At 40.9% G+C, this 22,033-nt stretch overlaps 1 protein-coding gene across 1 annotated transcript in view; it reads right to left on the bottom strand.

Annotated features, from left to right (window-relative positions):
- The window catches only part of LOC121520251 (mucin-2-like), a 47,868-nt gene extending 26,195 nt beyond the window's left edge, over positions 1–21,673 (bottom strand). The window contains exons 1-8 of the mRNA XM_041803625.1: positions 21,562–21,673; positions 20,833–21,085; positions 19,756–19,799; positions 15,741–15,850; positions 15,517–15,668; positions 7,863–8,001; positions 4,556–4,657; positions 3,162–3,338 (exon numbers count right to left, since the gene is read on the bottom strand). Coding sequence (XP_041659559.1) covers positions 3,162–3,338; positions 4,556–4,657; positions 7,863–8,001; positions 15,517–15,668; positions 15,741–15,850; positions 19,756–19,799; positions 20,833–21,085; positions 21,562–21,673 — 1,089 coding nt within the window. The remainder of the gene's footprint in view (positions 1–3,161; positions 3,339–4,555; positions 4,658–7,862; positions 8,002–15,516; positions 15,669–15,740; positions 15,851–19,755; positions 19,800–20,832; positions 21,086–21,561) is intronic.
- Between the last annotated feature and the right edge of the window lie 360 nt (positions 21,674–22,033).

Raw genomic sequence — 22,033 nt, 5'->3', positions numbered from 1 at the left:
AAACCTAGTCTGAGACAATAGAAACCTAGTCTGAGACAGAAGAATCCTAGTCTGAGACAATAGAAACCTAGTCTGAGACAGTAGAAACCTAGTCTGAGACAGTAGAAACCTAGTCTGAGACAGTAGAAACCTAGTCTGAGACAACAGAAACCTAGTCTGAGACAGTAGAAACCTAGTCTGAGACAGTAGAAACCTAGTCTGAGACAGTAGAAACCTAGTCTGAGACAGTAGAAACCTAGTCTGAGACAATAGAAACCTAGTCTGAGACAGTAGAAACCTAGTCTGAGACAGTAGAAACCTAGTCTGAGACAGTAGAAACCTAGTCTGAGACAATAGAAACCTAGTCTGAGACAGAAGAAACCTAGTCTGAGACACAGGAACCTGAATTTGAGACAGTAGAATCCAAATCTGGGACAGTAGAAACTAAGAGAACAATACTTTTTTTGCACAGAAAACAGTAAAAACCTAAAAGTAACCAAGATTTTTCAGTACACATGACCAGGGCTGAATTTTGTTATGGTGCTAAAGATAGCCTCCAGTGTAAATAAATGGGACTTAACCCTTACTGCATAGCCGTCATGTTGCTGCCACCAATTATATCCAGACTTTTCTGGGGCAATCTTTAACTCACTGAGTGCCATTTTGCAGCTTTTTCCGTCACTTTTTTTTTTATCATCATGACTGTGTCAATGCTATCAAAATAAATTTTGGAGGGTGATTTTTACAATAGAATTTTGAAATTTCAAGACTAAGTCATTAATAAGATCTTCACACTTTTTGTGAACACTCAGTATGTTGGTTTTATGATGTAAAGCTTTCATTCTGGATTCATTGTTTAAAATTTGCAGTTTTTCCTTTTCGTCTACAAATGTCAGCCATTTTCACATATTTTGCATGAGGCAGAATTAAATTTTGAATTCCCAAACACACGGTTTCCTAATTCTAGTGACTTATTAAGATCTTAAAATAAAAACAGCATAAAAAATTCAAAGTCGTTGTTTATGATCAACATATTCAAGGCTGTGATGATCACTCTCAAAAAAATTTAATGTGCATGTAGTATAAAACACATTTCACCTTTTTTTTTGTTACAAAAATCTTTTTGCACTTAGTGTTGCACAGTGTAATTTCCTGGGTTGCACTTAAAATTGCAGTCAATAATAATGAAATAAAAAATAAGGCATAAAATCAAAGTTGTTGCTCATGTCGTGGTTGACCTCCTGTGCTCTAGAGCTTTTTGTGTTGAAGAGGAGGCTCTCTGTTTTTTTCTCTCTGCAGGTGGGTTGAGCGGCGCAGAAGCAATGGCAGTCACAGCTGCAGCTAATCTCTGGGCAACCAGGATCTCCTTTTTACACCTCGTGTTGAAACTTCAGACATCAGAGTATTTGTAATAGTTGCACAGGATTTCTGTGTTTTTAATCCCATCAAACATGTCTGTGAATTTCTGTGAAGTAGAAACCTAGTCTGAGACAGAAGAAACCTAGTCTGAGACAGTAGGAACTGAGTCTGAGACAATAGAAACCTAGTCTGAGACAACAGAAACCTAGTCTGAGACAACAGAAACCTAGTCTGAGACAGAAGAAACCTAGTCTGAGACAGAAGAAACCTAGTCTGAGACAATAGAAACCTAGTCTGAGACAGAAGAATCCTAGTCTGAGACAATAGAAACCTAGTCTGAGACAGTAGAAACCTAGTCTGAGACAGTAGAAACCTAGTCTGAGACAATAGAAACCTAGTCTGAGACAGAAGAAACCTAGTCTGAGACACAGGAACCTGAATTTGAGACAGTAGAATCCAAATCTGGGACAGTAGAAACTGTGTCTGAGACAGCAGAAACCTAGTCTGAGACAGTAGAAACCTTATCTGAGACAGTAGAAACTCAGTCTGAGACATAAGAACCTGAATTTGAGACAGTAGAATCCAAATCTGGGACAGTAGAAACTGTGTCTGAGACAGCAGAAACCTAGTCTGAGACAATAGAAACCTAGTCTGAGACAGTAGAAACCTTATCTGAGACAGTAGAAACTCAGTCTGAGACATAAGAACCTGAATTTGAGACAGTAGAATCCAAATCTGGGACAGTAGAAACTGTGTCTGAGACAGCAGAAACCTAGTCTAAGACAATAGAAACCTAGTCTGAGACAGTAGAGACCTAATGAGACACTGCAAACTGTGTCTGAGACAGTAGAAACTGAGCCTGGCACAACAGAAACCTAGTCTTAGAAAGTACAAACTGTTTCTGAGACAGAAGGAACTGAGTCTGAGATAGTAAAACTGTGGAAGAGACAGTAGGAAACAAGTCTGAGACAGTAGAAACAGAGTCTGAGACAACAGAGACCTAGTCTGAGAAAGAAGAAACCTAGTTTGAGGCAGTACAAACAGACTCTGGGATAGTAGAAGCCTAGTCTGAGTTAATAGAATCCTAATGAAACAATAGAAACGGTGTCTGGGACAGTAGAAACTTTGTCTGACAGTAAAAAGTGATTTTAAGACAGTAATTCTCTACTGAGAGAGCAGAGAAGTCTGAGACTGTAAAAACTAAGTCAGAGACAATAGGAAACAGCGACAAAGGCAGTAAAAGGCACGTCTGAGACAGTAGAAACTGACTCTGAGACAGTATAGACCCATTCTGGGATGGTAGAAACCACTTCTGAGACAGCAGAAACCAAGTAAGAGACAGTTGAAACAGAGTCAGACAAAGTAGAAAGTGAATCTGACACAGTAGAAACTGACTCTGACACAGTAGAAACCCCTTCTGATACAATAGAAACTCTTTTTGACAGTTAAAACCGAGTCTGAAAGAGTAGAAACCTGGTCTAAGACAGTAAAAACAGTCTTCGGCAGTACATATAGAATCTGAAACAGTAGAAACCTGGACAGGGACAGTAGAATCTGAGTCTGCAAGCATTATTGTTGTCTCCTGATCAGCTGTTTGGATCAACGAGCTTCAACAGAGACAGCACACTAAACTTAAACTCATTACCTATTATCAGAGAAGGTCTGACAGCAGGAGGTAAAATTAGAGAGCAGCTGACTAAAAGAGGAGATTCTAGTGATGAGAAGGACAAATTCCCCCGGTCTAACCAGTTTTAAGAGATATGACAGTTATGGGTTGAACAAAAGCCAGGACTGAATCATGACACACATGCTGGTGGAATCACCTGGAAATTTGGGTGAACTTTGATGTACAGGCTTGTCTTCTGGTCCCACATGAGCACCAGTCCGATCTTGATGGTTATCACCCTGTAAATACCCATCCAACGTGGCGGAGAAGCAAGCATCTTCATGCTGCCTTTAACCACCTGTATATCATTGTTTCTGAGTTGGAATTCATTATTCTGTGGACGTAAACATCACATAAACATACATTAAATTCGGCACCAGTTCATGGAGACTGCATTTCATTGGAACACATGCCCTCATTCACCGTTATCCTCTGATCTATGTCCTAAACTTGGTTTTTAAGAAGGCAGTACAAGTCAGATTGTTTGTGAGTATATAGGATGTCTGCAGTCATGTGATCCTGATTAAGCATGACTGTCAGTGGATGAAGCAGGTAGGTAACAGCTAGCCACATTGCGCTTGTTTACTCTAAAGTGGTGTTTGATCTTGTGAGATCTGTAGATTAAAGAGAGAGTACTCTGGTTGTTGCTGAAGAATCTATTAGTATATGGTGCACTGTGTTGTCATCTCGTTGCACATTAAAAACTGCAGAAGAAAACAGTTAAATCTGTCATTATATACCACCATGTGTGGGCTCTTGCACAGTTTCAAAACTGGTGAAGGTATGGAGCCATTTTTGCAAAACTCAGCACATTTTAATGCTTTGAAAGCAAATTTTTTTCTTCAAACTTTCCAGCCAAGCAGGGGGACCATGGAGGTCAGCAAAACCATGGTCCTTCTGTAAAGTTAATATTTGATTTCCATATTTTATTCTATTTCAACCTGAATAATAGCCATTCTAATCAAAGCAATAAAAATGATTTATCTATGCTGTAGTATAATTTCACATTGTTAAAAATGTAAAAACCCTTTCCCAAAATTGAATTAACTTTATTTTGGTAACACTAAAAGCCTGGATGGGCACATTGGCTAAACTATTTGGAAAGTAATGTCAGACTTTACACCTAAACTGTGATGTGCACAAACATCTGGATGCTAGAGAATAAGGTAGAAGAAACTGAAATTACTTTAAGATGAAATTACTTGAATATTTTTGAAGAGGCAAAAAAGGTGACAACTGGCTAAAATGGGTTAAAATTGGAAAAAAAGATTGCAAAAAAGAAGTGGTGAAAAGTGGTTAGAGTGGCAAGAATTGGCCAAAAGCTAGCAAGCTAGCCAGCTTAGAAACGTATTCCTGTTTTCTTGAATAGAATGGTTACTGACTGAAGCCCACTTTAAACGAAACATTCTGATAGGACAGCTAAACGTTCTCTGTCCCTTTACGCTCCCTTTAGTCACTGACAGACGAATCATTACATGAGGTAATTGATTATCAAGTCAGAGTTCAGCTCTGAACTCTGACTCTTTGACCATCAAACAGTGATGTGTTTACCCCCAGGATGATCTTGATGATCTTGGAACATGCTCCAAAAGTTCCACACTGTTCGTTCTCCGTGATGATCTGGAAACTTCCTTTGCCCCCACTGCAGGCATCCTAAAACACAGGCATACAAGGTATTGGTTATTATCATCTTTATTTCAACCACTGCTGAAGTGTCTTTACCTCTGCCAAGAGAAATAATCTGATCTGACAAGATTTTTATTTAAAACAGTTCTCCTGCCACCATTCATGAATCCTGTTTACATTCATCAGAGATGCTGGAATATCGCGGAAAAAAGTTAACTTCTTTTCCTGTGATGTAATTCAAGAAGGGAAACTTTCATAAATTCTCGATTCATCTCATACACAGTGACATTTTTCAAGACTTTCCTGTTGTAATTTTTGCAGCTTACAGCTCTCAAAAATAAAAAATCCACTATCTCAAAATATTAATATATATCATTAAAAATCAGTCCAACAGAGGATTTAAAATACATAAATGTTAACCTTCTGGGAAATCATACTCATTTATGCACTTAGTACTTGGTTGGGGCTCCTTTTGCAGAAATGACTGCAACAATACAACATAGCATGGGGGCGATCAGTCCGTAGTACTGCTGGGGTGTTATGAAGCCCAAGTTGCTCTGATAGCAGCCTTCATCTCTCCTGGAGTGTTGAGTCTGCTGTCTCTCATCTTCCTCTAAACATTTCCCCAGAGATTTGCGAATTTGACTTTTCCACTGTACTGTATATGGGATATATCCCAAATTTATGGCATTTAACTTTCTGAATCAAATCACAGGAAAAAAAGTTTTACATGATACTCTGAGTACTGCCAGACCAGTTGAATCCAGAAATCCCTTAAATAAAACCTGTATGACAAAGGCTGAAAGATCTCAAAAAGCAACACATCATGGTGCCATCTAAAGAAATCCAAGAACCGATGAGAAACAAAGTCATTAACATCTATCAGTCTGGAAAGGGTTACAAACACATTTCTAAGGCTTTGGGACTCCTGCCAACCATGGCGAGAGCCATTATCCCCAAATGGAGAAAACTTGGAACAGCGGTGAACCTTCTCAGGAGTGGCTGGCCAACCAGAATGACTCCAAGAGCGCACTGACGACTCATCCAGAGGTCACAAAAGAACCCAGAACATCTAATGACCTGCAGGCCTCACTTGACTCAGTTAAGGTCAGAGTTCATGATTCAACTACAAGAAAGAGACTGGGCAAAAACGGCACCCATGGGAGAGTTCCAAGGCCAAAACCACTGCTGACCAAAAGAAACACAAAGGCTCATCTCACATTTCACAAAAAACATCCTGATGATGCCCAAGATTTTTCGAGAGGATCTGGCTGCAGACCTTTTGGTGGGGCCATCTCAGCCGTGGGGTGGGAAGTGACCAAAGCTAGACTAGGAGGATGTACTGAATGATGTATATTTTCCACTCACTGTCAGAGGTTACATGGGTATTTGTCACAACAGCAGAATTTTATGAATAAAAATAAAAAATTAGTGAGGGGTTAAAGGTAAGGGTAAGGAGTAGGGGGGTAAAATTACAAATAATACACCACAAACTACGGAAAAACCCAACAAGAGTTAGTCTGTCACTTCCTGCCCCAAGGTTGAGGTCACCCCATGATAGAGGTCTGCAACAGATGAGCTTCGACCCTCTCTGCTTTTACATCCAGAGGCTTTTAAAAAACAGAGAAGTTAAGGAGGGGGAGAAGAGGGGTCTCGTAGCTCTGCTGCTCTTACTGAATCGAACTTTTAATCTTCAAGGGTTTTTTGGGGCCTGCTTCTTCCTCTTCTTCATTCTTTGTTTAATAGCAATGAACTTATGAGCATTACAGGCACCTAGATTGATGGGTAAATGAGTATTTTTATCTCTGTTAACATGTACTTTGTCGGTGAATACAGGCAGTAATCTGTGATCCTCAAATCACGATGAACTGGGACAAATACAGATACCCCCCTAGTTAAAAGAGCCTTTCTCCTTGCTAAAATGCCTCTTCATTTGCCATTTAACATCTTTAAAACAGTGTTACTCAACGCTGCTCAACCAAAGAGCCAAATTGTTGAAAAATACCTTTGTAAGAGCCACAATGTAAGTGGTGAAAAGTGACAAAAACGGCTTGAAGTAGCAATAAGAATAACTTAAAGTGGCAAAAATGGTCAAAATGCAGCAAAAATGGGTGAAAATGGGGAGAAAACATGAACAAATGGTCAGAAGGCAGCAAAAATGGGTGAGAAGTGACAAAAAATGAGTTACAGATGGCAACTAGAAAAGCACTTGGAGAGCGCAGAGCTCTGCCATTAGCCCTATGTCCCAATAGTGAAGAATCCTTTACAAAATACCTGGATCCAGATGGTGATACGAATCACTCCCAAAATCTAATCATTTCTTCCTTATGCCATTTTTGACATTTCCTGAAGATTTCATCAAAATCTGTCCATAACTTTTTGAGTTATGTAGCTAACAGACTAACTAACAAAAAAACTAACTAACTAACTAACAAACCCTCCCGATCTCCTTGGCAGAGGTTTAAAAAAAAAAAAAAAAAAAAGATCCATAAGTGGCAAAAATTTGGCTAAAAAATGAGTGAAAAGTGAGTGAAAGGGGCAAAAAGCAGTCAAGATTGGCAAAAATTGGCAAAAAAAATCAGAAACAAGTGGTATTTATTGGCAAAAGGTAGCTTATTTGGACAAAAAGTGGCAAAAAATGGTAAAAACAAAAAAAAAAGGGTGGGCAAAACTGGGATAAAAGTGGCAAAAATGGGCAAAAGTGGTCAATAAGAAGATACAAAAATGGGAATAACATAGGAAAAAAGGGGCATATAATGGCAAAAGGTAGCCTAAATGGTCAAAAAGTTGCAAAAAAAAAAATGGTTAAAAGGGCAAAAAATGGTATAAAAGTGGAAAACTAGGGAAAATATGGCAAAAAAGTTGCAAAATTGCCAAAAAAAAAAAAGGATAGGTTAAATAGGTGAAAAGTGGAAAAACGTTTCCCCTTTTAAGGTTTTCTGTGGGAATAATATTTAAAATTAAGACACTAAAGAGCCACATGTGGCTCCAGAGCCACATGTTGAGTGTCACTGCTTTGAAACAACAAAAATATTGAAAGTTAAAGTAAACATTTTCTCAAATGGGAGGTGGCTCCCATCATTCACTAAAGGAGTCAGCTTCTAGAACCTGCTCGTCCATGAACAGCACATCACAACTCTCTCATAACTTCTTATCTTGGCTGAGTTGACATGTTTTAGTGTTAGAAGGATGCAGCAGCAGCTGACGCAGTTGTAAACGATTGCCTTTTTACCGTGAGCAAGGTGTATTCACAGCGTCCATTGAAGTCATAGCTTTTGCCATCAAACGTGATGTGGTGCCCGTCACCAAAGGTACTACAAATGGAATCGCAGAGTTTTTCGGTACATGCGAACTTCCCTTCATGGCAGACACTGTGGGACAAACAAAGACAAATGTCAATTCTTGTGTTCAGAAATGGACTGTAGTTACGATTCTGTCACTGCTCAGATAAGTCAACCTGCATCTTATTACATGACAAACACAATGTAAGCCCAGGATTCATATCTAATTGAAAATTTAATTACAATGTCAATGTTCATAAATCTTGTAGTTGTATTTCATTACTAAAGAAAATCAAGTATATTTATTGAGTCCCCCAGTACGACTGTTAAAAAAAGGCCAAACTTCATCAACTTCTGCCTGTGAGCACCTGACCAATCAGAGTCAGGCTGGTAGGTCTCCGCCCTCCTGATTTCTCATACATACTTTGGAAGATGAGCAGGAAAATCAAAGTTATAAAAAAAAAAAATTGCGAAAAAGTTATAGAGACTATTGCTCTGTGTTGTTCATTCTGGATCACCTGGCGATTCATGTGACAGAAAAACAACCACACATTGACATCTTCATGTACAACAATACAGACAATAAAACTTCTGGGAAGTGAAGAAGACATCTTTGGTCAAATTCTTACTGGACACCAAGCGGCAGGTGTATTATTTGCAAACCAGAGTGCAAAAAAATGTTATAAGCTTCTTCAAGCTGGACACAGGGCCTACAGCTGGGCGAGATGTCAACTGATCAAGAACAAGTCAAGGAATTGGATGCACAACCAAAGTGGCGTACGACGGTTGCTGCCCACCTGCTTGACTTCAACCCAAGTAGCTCGAGGTCATTATCCAGACCCGTGACTCATGTTACTGAGGATGTACCTCCCATGGTTGTTCACAGCACATAAAAAAAGCAGCAAAAACTCATCAGGGATATTTGTGTGTGCAACTTTTTTCTCTTCTGTGCAAAGAGGTGGAGAGCAGTAAAAAAAAGTAGTATTTCATTTTATTTTTTTAGATAGAAACTTTATTTTCACTGGATTTGTTTACTGTATCTGGGAGCCTATACAGAAAATAAACTGGATTATTGTTTGACATCAATCAAAGTGGACAAAGTAGGAAACTGGGGGCATTATAAAGGAATGATGATTGTGATCTACAGTAACCTGACACGCGAGATGGATGTGTTTCACACATCCATCTGGGAGACCTTCAATAGGAGACATTTGGGAAAAGGCAGAGGCTTTGAAAAAAAAACTCTCTGTGTGACCGGATAAACGTTCTGTCACGTCTCTATCGGCCAATCAGAGCAAGAAAACATGTGACGTAACCGCTATTGAGCTGCACATGCGCAGCTACCGGGGAATAACGTGAAACATGGCAACTAAAGACATGTAAGTACTTGACTTTTTTCTTTTTTTAAAAAGAAAACTCACTGCTGTTCTTTGTTCTTCCTTTAACGAAGACATGTCGTCAAGTTCTGATAAAACTGGTGCTTTAGCAGCATCCACGCTAACCTCTTCCGCCATAACTGCACCGGCCTCTTGCTGCCGCCTGTTTGTGACACTACTCTGCAGCGTCTGAAAGTACTGCCCCAAGATGGATTCACCAATGAGGAACAAGGAAATGGGCGTATCCATCTGCTTTGCAAGATTAGATCTACAGTATATTTAATTCTTTCATTTTCTGTTTCGTTCTGCAGGTCCCAGGATGTGCTGGAAGAGTAAGAACTGCTCCTCTAACTAGGAAAAAATAAGAGAGCTGTTAAAGCACTACTGGCTCAAGCATGGGAGTTATGCTAGAGCCCAGCCATTTCTATGTTTACACCAAGAAAGCCTATTTATGTTTAAATCACTCAGTGCCCTTAAAGAGGGGGTATTATACTTTTCCGATTTTTAAAACATAAATATAAAGTCACAATGTTGGGTGTCCATACTCCACGTATGCAAATTTTCCTACCACAAGATAAACGTATGCAGCAGTAATCTTGGAATTAGCGTGTAAACAGATGAAAACGGTTCACTGAAAATCTCTCTGAGATTCTCCCGAGATGAGATTTCGATAGAGCAAACTGATGAGGTCATCGCAATAGGATCTCCTGACTGGTTCGTGGTTCGTCCGTGCTGCCGGCAAAGCGGAACAGATCGTCCCCACAAGGCCTCCTAGCCATTGAGTAACACAGTAATTAAACACTTACCAAACAGATACATTCTGCTCTATCCTTCGCTGCTGCTGGTTTTCTTCCCCCCTCTCTCCAAACTATCAGGATCAGACTGTGGGTCTAACACATACGGACGTATATCAAAATTCGGCATATTTTACTCAGTCGGACCGGTTCATTCAAAGTTTTCAACTACTAGCATAACAACACTAGCCACATTGGGGGGGGGGGGCAAAACATTGAGTCCTGCCGCCGGCCAGCCTCCAGAAAATTGGCCAGTCGGAGGAAAGCAGGTCCGTGGAGCAAGGGGTGTTAAAGAGACAGCAGCGAAAACAAAGCGTTTCAGACGGAGGTTAAAATAAGGGTTTCTCAGGATGCCAGTGTGAGAAACATGAGGAGTTGCTGTAAGGAGGAGGAGCTGTAAGCCATCTAAAGCTCCTACGTGGGTATCAGAGAGATGGTGCAAAGCCTTGAAAAAAGGCATAATACCTCCACTTTAAAGTACGCTTAACCTGTATTCATTCCAAATCATTGGACCAACAACAAGGTAAAATGAAACATTTAAGCCTTGCTGTCAGTGACGTGGGTTTGTCAGACTACTTACCTCACCTTTATAATGCTCACTTAAAAGTGACCAATAAAGTCATGTGCCCTTACAAAGACTGCAAGTTTGAAAGCAGCATTTATTGTACTTTCAAGGTGCATGAGAGCAAGGAACACAATGGACAGAGTTGGAAGAGGTTCAAGCCAGAAATCTTTGGCAGTAATCACGCTAGCCATGACATTAATGCTGCAGAGCAGGCACACACTAAAGCTATTGGTTGAGTTAAACGAGGCTAGAGGCCAGCAAAAGTTTCTAGAAGTTTTTCCTCTTTTTTTTCTGTTTCTCTGTTTCCTTCAGTGAGTTTGTGAAACTCCGATGCACACCAAGCACGGTGCCTTTGGTGCTACTTTTCAACACTTCTTACAGCTTCCGCAACTTTCTTCTTTGCGTCATTGTTTACAGCAGGGACTAGCTGTTGGCCCTACGTAACAGCTGTGCGGCTGGAGAAGGGACCTGATGTCCCCTGCAAGTTTAGGAGGAAGATACAGGGGTGCTGTGCCTGGATTAAACGCCGTAACAGGAGGAGAGTTTCTCAACCGACTTTCTCATCTGTCATCATGGGGAACATCAGATCTCTCCTTAATAAGATGGACGAGCTGGAGGCGTTAAACCCGGCATCATCAGGAGTTCTGGCGGTGCAGCATGCTGTTATTTACAGAGACATGGCTGAGCACGCAGCGCACAGACGCGACCTTAGCGCTGGATGGATTCTCTCTCATACGGGCAGACCGGACAGAGAGGAGCAGTAAGAGGAGAGGAGGAGGGCTGGCAGTGTTTGTGAATGATAGATGGTGTAACTACAGGCACATCACTATCAAAGAACAGCACTGCTGCCGGGACATTGAGCTGTTGGCTGTTAGCTTGAGGCCATACTATCTGCTACGGGATTTCTCACACGCCATAGTGGTGGCTGTGTTTATTCCTCCCTCTGCTAACGCCAGTGCAGCCTGTGACGTCATCAACACTGCAGTCCACAGGCTGCACACTCATTTGACTCATCTCCTGCCTGTGTACAAGCCCCTTGTTAACAGTCTACCAGCTGTGTCCCGCACTGTGAAGAAGTGCTCTGAAAGACTGTTTCGAAACAACATCATGGTAAACATTTAGCGACTCTCATGAGGAGGACACTGACAGTTTAACAGACAGCATCACAGACTACATAAACTTATGTGTGGAGAACACCATACCCACCAGGACGGTATGGTGTTTCTCCAATAACAAACCCTGGATTAATCCTGACATTAAGGCTCTTTTAAAGGAGAAGAAGAGGGCCTTCAAGTCAAGAAACAAAGAGGAGCTGAAGACTGTTCAGAAGAAGCTGAGGAGAAAAATCAGGGAGCGGAAGGACAGATATGGGAAGAAGATGGAGGAACAGCTGCAGGAGAACAACACCAGGGGAGTCTGGAGAGGCCTGAAAACCATCTCAAGCTACACAGCCCCCCTCCTCCAACCTGCCCCCCATACCTCCCCAGGTGAGGAATCAGCTCAGGAGGATAAAGACCAAGAGAGAGTTTTCATTGGTGAACCCTACTGAGTATGTTGAAAGGGGCACAAAAACACTTGCGTATGTCTCCAAGTTTTAGACAAGCCATGACAGAAAAAGTCCATGTTCCAAGTGAAGACAGATCATATGAAGATGGGCAGTATGTTAAAGAAAATGCTTTGCTTGCAGGAGATGAATTCACAATCGCTATTGGTCTGTATGTAGACAGCCCCTAAGGGACATCAAGGCTGAAGCATAAAATATCCACAGTCTACTGGGTCATTGAAACCTACCAGCAAAATACAAGTCCACCCGCAACTCGCAACCTCTTATTTTTGATCTGAAGTTGTTGGAGCAAAATGGTGTGTACCTGGAGCAACTTGGTGCAGATGTGAACAGCACTGTTTTATCTGTATCTGCTGATAATCTTGGTGCCCACTCCCTTGCAGGATTCCTGAAAAGCTTTACTGTTGACAAGTTCTGTAGATTCTGTTTGGCAAGCAGTTTTGAAAGCCAACAACAACGGAGACAAAGACTTCCACGGTAACAGGTGCAAGAGGTCAAAGACACCCCTGGAATGAGTCAGAGGTATGGTGTGAAAAGGGCTTGACCATTAACTGAGAATCTTGAGCACATTCATGTAGTCAGATATACTGGAAGTCATTGTTCCAACTGCACTGTCCTGTGTCTGAAACACCTAAAAGACAAGAAGTACTTCACTCTCGAAATGCAGTATTTCCCCTATATGCATCGCAGCTGCTGGAATCTCACCACCGCTGCTGCATTTAAATGCAGCGTCTTGTATTGAGTCAATACAGGACGCCACTTGTTCTGTATTTCGTCCCTCACGTCCTTATCGGCCACTGATTGACTAATACATGTTGCATTTGTTGGTTGGATTGGTCAGATAAAACATAGAGCCAATCAGAATTCGAGTAAGGCGAGTCTTCACTTCGCAAAAGAAAGCAGGAGGGAAAAGTGACAGCTTCGACACTTGCGGTGCAAAAGTGTTTACACAGATGTAAGCGGGAGAACGTGCCTTCGGCACACGCACACATGGAGCTCAGCAAGACGTTAAAAAAAGTTGTCATTTTCCTCGTTCACACAGCACTGAACTGAATGGACAGGACATAGCGATAGAGACCTGCGTCGGACAGCTAACATCCTACCTGACCATTCCTGCTGATTTCCTGGCCATTAACACCTGCCTGTGCAGTGTGTCATATCTCCCTCCCGTGCAACATGCGCGTCCAGTTCCTCCTACAGTCTGACCTGACACGTAATGCATGGAATGACAGAAGCTGCGTTCATTTTAAAAAATTATAATATTGTATTCACTCTTCACCATGAAGAGTGTGAAAGCTTCTGAACACATTTATGGAATTATAGTGTGCCTTGTTTATGAACGTAAACAGTTTTAGTGCAAACAAAAATTAAATTCAGACCTGATCACAACTCAGCCCTCTAACTAGGTTCTTTTAGTGGATCTACCAGCACGCACTTCACCTCTGCTGCTACAACTCCATCCTAGGGGAAACACTGTATTGATATGTGAATCCAAGTTGAGTTGAGAATCAAAATAATACAGAGGTTTCTACCTATAGGTTTTATATTGGGTGCTAGTGGACCAAGGGACAACTGTATTTTACTAGTTAAGTGATCATGGCCAAAGAATATTACGTATGTCTTTCTTGTTTTCAGCTGCAAAAAATTACAGCTCATCCATTTTTCTATAGTCGTAAGACACTCCAGTAGGGTATCAACACAGCTGATGTTATCGGTCCTAAGTGGCATGTATATTTGTGTGTCATCAGCAATTGTATTTCAACTTAATTCTCGAAATTTTCGACCTTTATCATCATTTCGACTTAAATTTCGAAATTGTGTTTCGACTTAATTCTCGAAATTGTGTTTCTACTTTATTCTTAAAATTTCGCCTTTTTATTGTCATTTTGACTTTAATCTCAAAATTGTGTATCAACTTTATGCTCAAAATTTAGTCTTTTTTCGCATCATTTCGACTTTAATTTCAAAACTGTTTCAACTTTATTCTCAAAAATTCAACTTTATTCTCTAAATTACGATTTTATTCTCAAAATTTCAACTTTATTCTCGACTTGCTCAAAATTATTTTCTCCTTCGAAAATGGCCCTAATCCCCTTCCGTAACTTTGAGCTGTCCTCGTTTTCACGTGCTTTTGTTTAAGTTGTTCCCAGGACACTTATTTAGTGAAGTAAGTCAACTTCAAGTTGCTTTGCTCTTTCTTCGTGTCTCTGCCAAAATTTCATAGTGTTTAACAATAATAATTATAATCCCCTAATAGTCATAATAATTTGAAATATCAAAATATATTATATTTAAGCTTGTTTTTTTTTAGCTCTCTCTTTCACTCCTTGCCATCCTCCCTGTCTCTCCTTTTCTACTGATTATTCCCTGTAAGCAAACGTTTCTAATATAAACAAGATTTATTTTGTTTTCTCCCGTTGTTTGAACAAGCTGGGTACCATTTCTGCAACGTGATGCTGGCATTTAATTATATTAAATCCCAAAATAAAGGACAGTGACCTAATTTTTCTCAAATTTCAAACTTACCTTGTTTTTGTTGTAAAATAACATCACAGATGTCTGTGCAAATATGATTCAGTGATCAGCCTTATAACTCCAGCTCAGTTCCACCTACAGACTTCATTTTTGATTTAAAAAGTACAGAAATCATTCAGCTTTTAATGTCGGATTCACCCTGTTGCTATCTTTAACAGATTTTAAATAAATATTGTCAAAGTTTTATGATGATTTTTGGCTCTAAAACTTTTACAGTGTGTGTGTGATAGAATGTTGGGACCCTCTCAGTGAGATCCAAGCAAAATGTCTCCATGAGAACAGCATAGCAACAACGGGCAGAGCAAACATGATTGGTCCATCTTCTACCTGTTTCTTATTGGTTGGTTCATCAGAGAAATCCAAGAGCAGTAATAGGGTTTTTAGTGTGCAGAGAAAGTTACACAAACGCATACTATTAGTGTTCCTGTTATTAACCCCTTAAAGTCTGTTGTGTCATATTGGACATACTTTTATGATACCGCTATCCAATCAATATGAACAATAAATTACAAAAAAAAAAAACTCAGAATGCAATCTGATAAATGATAAAAATGCCCTCAAGTGGATTATCAGTAACCAAAAAACACCTAATGTATCAAATGAGTTACAAAAAATATACATCTGTAAAATTTTATGAAAATTTTGATTTTTTTTGGATTTCAGTAAGAGTTAAATAATCATTTCGGTCCAAAAAAATTTGAATTCTCTGGCTATAATTTGTGTTTTCAGGCTTTAATGGGTTAAAGTGTGTTGGTTAATTTTTGCACTCACCATGTGTTGCAGTCCACTTTAACAGTTTCACCTGCATGGTACACCTCTCCATTGTGCACGCATGGACACATGTTCTCTTTGACACAGTGGCCAGCGCCGTCAGACACCAGACCTGCCGGACACATACAGCCTGAGACACAGGCTGAACTCACCTGCAGACATACAGCAGAGGGTTACAGCAGGGTCTGTGAGTCTGTGCTTGTGTTTTTGTGTGTTACACTTACACAGGCACTGCCAAGGGTGCTGCAGCTTCTCTCACACTCTGTCCCATTAGCTCCAGGTCCAGCTGTGGAGCAGTTGAAGTAAACCATGGGAGGGTGGCATTTCATTGGGCCTGTGAGGACGGAAACACATCAGCAAGATGTAACCCATGAAGACAGGTCACGAGTGTGAAAAAATGTGGGGTGACAATGGTGTTTTTAATTCTTAAAACTAACATACCAAAGACTTTTAGGACCTGTATGATCTAAAAATAAATGCACATTGCTGGGAAAAGTCTTTGCCCCCTTCCTGATGTCTTTTCTTGCATATTTGTCCCACTTAAATGTTTCAGATCACCAAAACATTTTAATATCAGACAAAGATAACCAGAGTTAATACAAAATGCAGTTTTTAAATGATGATTTAATTGATAAAAGGGAAAAGAGATCCAGGGTTGCCAGGTCCGCGGTTTTACCGCGGAATTGGGCTACTTTTAACGTACTGCCGCGGGTAGATTTTGTTGTCCGCGGGTTTTATGTTTTGTCAGTGGCGCAAAAAGTGGGTATGCACTATATGTGGCGCACAGGAGTGCCAAAGTGATGGGGGTAAAATTATTTCGCGTCGGCATTTGCTGTAATTAGCTGCTGTTTGTGCATGTGTAAACGATATGATCAATAAGGAGACACGTCTCTGATTAGGCGCCCCTCCGTTCCTTCACCTCCCCTCCTCTCACCCCCCCCACACACACTATAGGCACTCCAGTGTGCGCAGGTAGCGGGTACTTTTATTTGAATCATGGCTCTTATAAGGCTTACTTTACAAAAAAAAAAATTCTCCCGAAATCCTCTATAAAGGTGAAAACTGTCAGCAGTAGCCTAAAGACTGCAACAAGTCATATCAAGAAATGTAAGTCCACACAAAGAAGACAGACTTTAACTGCCAAATTCAAATGAAAACTTGTGTATTATTACCATCGGGTGTGCCCAGAACGGAGGAATGTGTGTAAAAGGGTGTAGAGGAAGTCCGCTGACGGAGCATCTCTTCAGTAAGTCCATAATACCTTCATAAAGGTGTGCTGTCATGTGTTGAAGCTTCTAATGCCCTCGTTTTAACACATTTCTTCAGTCAGTTCCTCCCGATGCTCTCCCATACTCGTATTTGATGATGACTTTTGTGATGCGCATCATCATCAATGAGCCAAACACACACTGATCACATCTTAAAATAATGTAAAATTGAGTAAAACTTGTCCAATCGTGGGTGTGTTATATGATCTTAAACGTACCAATGATAAATACTGTCAAAAGAGCAGAAACAGAAAAATGAAAGCAACAAACTGGCAGAACGATTTGTGAGGGGAAGCTGCAGGTGTGAAGCAGGGCCGGTTTAAGCCATTTGGAGGCCCAGGGCAAAGAAAAAACATGGGGACCCTCCCCCTTTAGCTAAAAGTATCAAAAATTAGAGGGAAAAATAGAAAGCATCCCTTTAAGTTAACAGAGTCACATAACTACAGTAAATGTCCAAATATGAAATATAAATATCCAGACACCCATAATTCATCAGCTCTTTGAAAAGCTTCTCACAGCTCTAAGCGGGGGGCTGTGATGTATCCGCATACCCCTCAGAAAGTAGGTAGTTGCGCCCCTGTGTCTTGTGTATGAGTATTTAATATCTGTAGCAGAGAAACTACTCTATTTACACTCAAGTACAACTAAAACAACCTGCAGAGAGGCAGGAAAACATGAAACATGGCACCCAGACATACACGCCACCCACGGAAAAACAGAATGTCTGCGGGCACTCAAGCAATATATGCAGTATGGCAGAGGTTTTAACTGTATTATTTTGAATTTCAGCACTGGGCTTGTTTTTGGGCTAGTTTTATCGGTCATTGGGCTGGTTTTGGGCTAGTTTTTATCGACCACTGGGCTGGTTTTGTCACACAGACCTGGCAACCCTGAAGGGATCCAAACCTACCTGGCCTTAGGGGCAAAATAAATGCACCCTAAACCTCATAATTGGTTTTTCTATCTTTGGTGGCAACAACTGCAAGAAAGGGTTTGTGTTTACTGGTTGCGGGTCTTTTAAAACACTGTGAAGGAATGTTGGCCCACCTTTCTCTGTAGAATTGTTTTTATTCAGCCACATTGGAGGTTTTTCAGCATGAACGCCATGTTTAAGGCCATGCCACATCATTCCAATAAGATGTCAGTCCAGTCTTTGTATTTTTCGTGACCTCCTGGATGAGTCATCAGTGCACTCTTTGACTTATTTTGGTTGGCCAGCTACGACTGGGAAGGTTCACCACTGTTTCAAGTTTTCCCCATTTGTGGATAATAGCTCTCAACATGGTTCTCTGGAGTCCCAAAGCTTTAGAAATGTGGTTATAACCCTTTCCAGACTGTTACATGTCAGTGATTTTGTTTCATGCTGTTCTTGAATATCTTTAGATGGCGCCATGATGTGCTGCTTTTTGAGATCTTTTAGTCAACTCTGCTTTGTCAGACAGGTTCTATTTAAGGGATTCCTGGATTCAACAGGTCTGGCATTAATCAGGCCTGGGTCTGGCTAGTGAAATTTGACCCAGCTTTCCAAAAACGTTTAGTTAAACACAGTTAAGTCATAATTTAACAAGGGGGGGCAATTACTTTTTTACATAGAACCAGGTAGATTTCCCTCAGTAAATGCAATTATCCTTTTAAAAACTGCATTTTGTATTTACTCGGGGAATTTTTGTCTAATGTTGCAATGTATTTGATGATCTGAAACATTTATGTGTGAAAAAATGCAAAAATATGATTTTTGTTGCTTTTTCCTAACCTGAAACTGAAATTAAAAGGTCGGTGCGGTAAATCCTGTGGTTTTTCACCTAAATAGTTAACTTTTCTTAGTCTGTAATATCATGTCACCTCTGGGACCCTCTGACTGACTGATTACCTGAGGCTTGTGCCACCAGTTGTGTCGTATTACTGATAGTGATGAAATTTACTCTCAGGAGTGTGAACATTATGTTATATTTTAAAACTTGACTGCTTTGTGCATTCTCGTTCCTGTAGGTTGATGTGCTCTCCGTGATCTGATGCATTTGGCAGCCGCGTCCACTGGGAATAGATTCGGCACGTATCTTGAGTGTAGTGGTGCTTGGGCAGAGAACAATTTCCTCTGGAGTGCAAATTGTGTGTAGATCTCTGCACGGATGGAGTATGTGGAATTTGAGGGTAAGCATGAGTGTAGGGCAGGGTACTGTATATGCAGTTACACATAGTCCCACTTATTTTCATGTCACCATAAAGTATTCCCACTTCTAAATGCCCTCTCCACGGATGGCAAAGACTACGGAAAGTAGCTGGAGTACACTAGTGAATAGCTTAGTACCACATTACCCCCAATGCTGCTTAGGAATATGAAATCATTGTCTCAAAAATGCATAATCATGTAGTCAGCTCAGCCTATGGGACAACGGTAATTGTAAAATCTGCGCTTCTTCGGCTGCAAGCTTTATAATGTTCCTTTTTACCTGAAGTGGGAGAAAGTGAGAGATGTGCACATGTTAATGGCAAATTTTGTGGTGGACTCGTCTCTGTTTATAGCAGTTATCCTTAGCTAACTTACCACTTATGAAATAAAAATATGGATGATAAATTCAGGGTATACCTACTTCTGAGGGCACCACTGAGGGTAAGATATGTCACATTGATATTGCTCGTATGCTGCTGACTCTGCCACTTTTATGTGAGTATGCTCATTTAAACTCTAGGTTTTCTAGCCTATTTTTGTTGCGAGTTTCCTCAGTACAGGCATGAACAACCTTCAATATTTTTATCGAACCCTAATGCACCCTAAAACTACAGTTTTCTTATATTCAGGATCTGAAAAAGGACTCAACACTTTAAAAACACTTCTGTAGATACATTAGGATTACACATTAATTCAGTACAAGCTTATAAATGAAAAACACCATGAAACAGTTTTTCAAACATTTTGGCGAATAAATTCATGATGATTGTATGTAATATTAGTGAACCTGTGGAGACAAACCTTCTTGATCTCCTGGACACCTGAGAACTCCATGTCTGCAGGTACTGTGGCACAAAGACACCCAAAGTTAAAAACATCATCAGGAATCATTCTTACATTAGATACATGGCTCTCCCAGATTGAAAGCTCTATTTCCAACCTTAAATCCCTGTGCCCCATCTCTAGATTGGATTATATACTGATGACTCCCTGATGTACATGATAGAAAAAGGTCAATCCATCTTTCCTTTCATCCATCTATGTATCCATTTAACTGTCCACCCAAACATCAAAACATGCATTCTTCTAAACATATACATTCTTCTAAATAGCCATCCATTCATCCATCCATCCATCCATCCATCTATCGATCTGTCCAAGCATCCATCCATGCAACTAAACATTCTTCGATCCAAACATCCTGTCCTCTAAACTTCCATGCAGGCATCCATCTGCCAATCCCTAAATCATTCATCCATCCATCATCCACACATCCTTTCTTCTAAACATCCATCCATGCATACTTCCATCTAAACATCTGGTTTGGTATACATACATACATACATCCATCCATCCATCTATGCTTTTGTCCAACCATGAATCATTCCATCCATCCATTCCCTCGACTTATTCAGGAACAGCAAACTAAGCAAGTCAAACCAAGAAACCCCTCCCCTTAGCAACATTTTCCAACTCTTTTTTGGGGGCGGGTTCTTGGATCTTCTAAGGCCGGATGGGATATATAATCCCCCCACAGAGCTCTGGGTATACCAGGGTCTCTTGCCTTGAGGCAGTTGCACTTGCCTTGACATCTTAAAGGATCCACAGTGATTATTAACACTTGTTTTGGTAAAAAGTGGCAGACTGAATGTCTGACAGCGTAGGCAGTAACTCCTGCAGCATCAGTGTACCACAGAAGTTAGAGATGATGAAAGGAGAAAATAGCAGCACCTCTGATCACCCTTTTTCCAAGCACCTCTAGTAGTCATTTTTGCTTACTTGATCAATGCATTTACTTTGTGTACTTGTCCTTCCATCGCTTTCAGTGTCCTAACAGAAAATGACTCCTTTAACATTATAACTTCACTTCATATTTACCAAGTGTGGCCCTTTTTGACCACGGTTTGTCTGGCAGGAATAATGCTGTCGCTATGGTAGCAGGGGCAGTCTTTCATGGGCACACATTTGCCCTTGTCGTTCATGTAGGTTCCCTCGACACAGCCGCAGCCATCCACTGGAACAAAGCCGGACTGGCACGAGGCGTCTGGTTGGCTAAGAGATCGGCAGGATCGTCCGCAGCTGGTCATATTGAAACTGTAGGTCATTGTCTCTGGACAGGTGGTGAGATGGTCTGGAAGAGAAGATAGGAGACAGTCAATGCAATATATGTAAGACTTCTTGCCATGACTGATTTGGAGTCCATGTCCCTGATTCGGCTTTTTAGGGCTTTTCAGACACAAGTTCTTGTCACTCATTCAGATTTGTTGGAGAAGATCAAATCTGTAAGTGTTTTGCTTGTTTGTCAGAGTTGTGCCGGGCCTTTTATCATTTGATGCAGTTTATATTTAGATGGTATTGTTTTAAGTTTCTGTTTATTGCTTTTATCGAACCAATTTGTATTAAAATAATAGTAAATGCAATGATTTCATGTCTCACAAATCCCTATTTTATTGACAATAGAACATTAACACCATATTGGATTCTTAAACTGAGACATTTTACCATTTCATGAAAAATATTAGCTCATTTAGAACTTGATGGCACCAACATATTTTTAAAAAGTAGGGGTAGACACACAGCCCCCCTGCTCCAATCTGTCCTTCACACCTCTCCAGGTGAGGAACCAGCTGAGGAGGTTTAAGACCAGGAAGGCTTCAGGACTGGACGGCCTCAGGTCCAGGCTCCTCAGGTCCTGCTCAGACCAACTGAGTGGGATCATTGGACATCTGTTCAACCCGAGCCTGAAACTGGGAAGGGTGCCACGCCTCTGGAAGATGTCCTGCATGGTACCTGTGCCAAAGACCCCGCATCCCAAGGACCCTAGCTGCTACAGGCCGGTGGCCTTAACATCCCACCTCATGAAGGCCCTGGAGCGGCTGGTCCTTGACCACCTGCGCCCCCTGGTGAGCTCGTCCATGGACCCGCTGCAGTTTGCGTACCAGCCTGGCATCGGAGTGGACAACGCCATCATCTTCCTCCTCCATCGAGCTCTTTCTCACCTGGAGTCACCTGGGAGCTCTGTTCGGGTCCTCTTCCTGGACCTCAGCAGTGCTTTCAACACCATCAGGCCGGACATCCT

Source organism: Cheilinus undulatus, linkage group 13 (assembly GCF_018320785.1).
Source record: "Cheilinus undulatus linkage group 13, ASM1832078v1, whole genome shotgun sequence".
In the NCBI taxonomy this organism is placed as follows: Eukaryota; Metazoa; Chordata; class Actinopteri; order Labriformes; family Labridae; genus Cheilinus; species Cheilinus undulatus.
The sequence above is the reverse complement of the archived record's forward strand: the minus strand, read 5'-3'. Positions and strand labels throughout refer to the sequence as shown.